The sequence below is a fragment of the Alnus glutinosa genome, chromosome 4 (assembly GCF_958979055.1).
Source record: "Alnus glutinosa chromosome 4, dhAlnGlut1.1, whole genome shotgun sequence".
Classification (NCBI taxonomy): Eukaryota; Viridiplantae; Streptophyta; class Magnoliopsida; order Fagales; family Betulaceae; genus Alnus; species Alnus glutinosa.
The window spans coordinates 15618799-15621110 of NC_084889.1; the positions used below are offsets into that span (position 1 = coordinate 15618799).

At 39.9% G+C, this 2312-nt stretch overlaps 1 protein-coding gene across 1 annotated transcript; it reads left to right on the forward strand.

The window, feature by feature from the left end:
• The first annotated feature begins 1309 nt into the window (after window positions 1-1309).
• On the forward strand, window positions 1310-1942 carry LOC133865626 (uncharacterized). The gene is made up of 2 exons (XM_062302043.1): window positions 1310-1553; window positions 1661-1942. The coding sequence occupies exons 1-2, from the start codon at window positions 1379-1381 to the stop codon at window positions 1831-1833; spliced, it is 348 nt and encodes a 115-aa protein (XP_062158027.1). The 5' UTR covers window positions 1310-1378; the 3' UTR covers window positions 1834-1942.
• The last annotated feature ends 370 nt before the right edge of the window (window positions 1943-2312 follow it).

The following is a 2312-nucleotide window of genomic DNA, read 5'->3' on the forward strand; positions in this document are numbered from 1 at the left end:
TCTTTAATCTTATGATTAAATGTTGAATATTTTTTTCATTAGGGTACAACCCAGACGGGACCATTTATTATGAGGTGATTGACGACCCAGCGAGAAACTGGGTCCTCCCGAGGGGGAAGAAGGTTGTATTGCAGTACAATGCTACTATACAACCTGTAGGACGGGCCTGCAATCGATTTCGGCGGGCTGAGGGCAAGCTGATCAGGAGTGGGTCCTACATACACATGCGGGACGAATGGGCGAAGGTAAATAGGCAGATTAAGCAGGCAATGTGGGACGCGCTGATGGTATGTCTATGAATATAATTTAATTATTTATTTGAATTAAACTTGAGATTAATGTATTTCTTGAAGTTTTTAAACCTATAAAAATGTGTTGAATGTGCAGGAGGAGTTCTATCTACCTGTATCAGTAGACGCGCGCAGGGCACAACAGGAGGCTTTATGTGATATTGGCCGTAAGCACCGCTCGTGGAAGTCGAGGTTCAAAACCAAACTATGTATTAGAGACGGTGACACGCCCGAGAGTATCCGTGCGAGAATGCCGGACAATTTTTTTGGCAACTATGACGCAGAAGATGTAGAGTTCCTGCTGAGAGATTGGTGCCGTGAGCAAAAAATCGTATGTAGGCCAAGAAAATGTTGTGGTTTTTTAATAACAGTTTATTTAATTTTAGTTTTAATTTAAGTGTGTCAATGCTTACATTTTTATTTTCATGTTAAATGCGTAGGCAACCTCTGAACGGATGAAGAGGCTGCGCGAGCAGAATGACCTTCCTCATTGAACGGGATCTAAAAGTTATGCCAGATTTAATCACGAGGAGATATTAAAATATATATGTTTATGTTATATATATTTGTTGATAATTGTTTTTATTTTTCTTTATACTATTTTTATCGCTATCTGTTTGTTATATATGTCAACTGCATGACGACAGACATGTACATCTGGCACGCCCCCCACTCGCGCCGCGTCGTTCGTGAAGACCCACACAAGGAAGGACGGCACTTACGCCAACGAACGTACACGGGTCCTATGCGTATGCTACTGATTTAATTTACTATTATTTTTAAAATTATGTGTGATTTGTCATTATTCAATATATGACTTTTTCATGTTGACGATGTACAGGAGAGGATGACGCAGAGTTTATCCAGTGATCCAGCCGCCACGCAAAGCGTCTCCGCAGACACGGTGCGTTGGGCACCGAACGACGCTTACGAACAGGCGGTTGGGAGGCCTGAGTATGCAGGGAGGGTTCGGCAGGTTGGGCCGAACGTCACACCTGTTTCGGGGGACATGTTTCTCATATAGGCCTCGGTCACAAGGGGGACCATCTCAGGGCACGTCTCGGGATTGGGCCGAACACACTCGGAAGATGGAAGAGATCCAAGCGGAGCTACAGGCTGAGCGAGCGAGGAATGACCTGTTGGAGCAGCGCCTGCGACAGGTTGAGGTCTTCATGTCCTCCATGGGAGCATCAGCACCATGTCTTGGTACGCCTTCACCTGCACACGTAGGTAGTACGTCGTCTGTTAGTAGTGCATCTGCAGGTATGATTTATATTGTGTGTAGGACAAAATTAATTTCAATTTGTTTTAATTACCCCTTTAATTTTGCAAGTAATATTATATACTTTAATTGTCTATATTATTTGCAGGTAATTCGACAACGGTTGGTACGTTGTCGCCTGTTGGACGACGGCTGAGCCAGCATTCCATTGTCGCTACACCTTCGCCCGCTACACCATTCCTTGCGCAGCAATCGCCGGTTGGCGAGAACACGCCTGGGACGGTACCTCCTCATTCGCAGGGACGCCCTTCAGATTTGTAGATATTTTGTGTAATTAATTTTTATGTGTAAATATTTGCTTAGTTAACGAATACGTTATTAACTTATGATTTGTGTAATATTATTTTGTGCTGTTTTTCGGTAAAATCAATATTGCGTTATTTGTGGTCGGAAATAATAAAATTTGAAATAACGAAAAATTATTATACCAAATAATTTTAAATAACCAATACCAAAACTAAATTGAAAAAAAAAAATCCAAATTGGATTTTTTATTTAATTAAATTTTTTATTTAATTATTTAATCGTATTTTTAATTTAATTTAAAAATACAATTAAATAATTCAATTAAAAATTTATTTAAATGAAAAATTCGATTTGGATTTTTTTATAAAAAAAATAACCAATTTGACACGTGTATTGAGATACACGTGTCAAATTTGACACGTGTATCTCAATACACGTGTCAAATTGGTTTGACACGAATATTGAAAATACTCGTGTCAAACGGTTTGACACGT

Excerpts from the sequence above, each read along its gene's own strand:
- LOC133865626 (XM_062302043.1), top strand. The coding sequence starts at position 1,379 with ATGGAAGAGATCCAAGCGGAGCTACAGGCTGAGCGAGCGAGGAATGAC. Across the intron at positions 1,554-1,660 it reads TGTTAGTAGTGCATCTGCAG|GTAATTCGACAACGGTTGGT; the intron begins GTATGATTTATA and ends TATTATTTGCAG.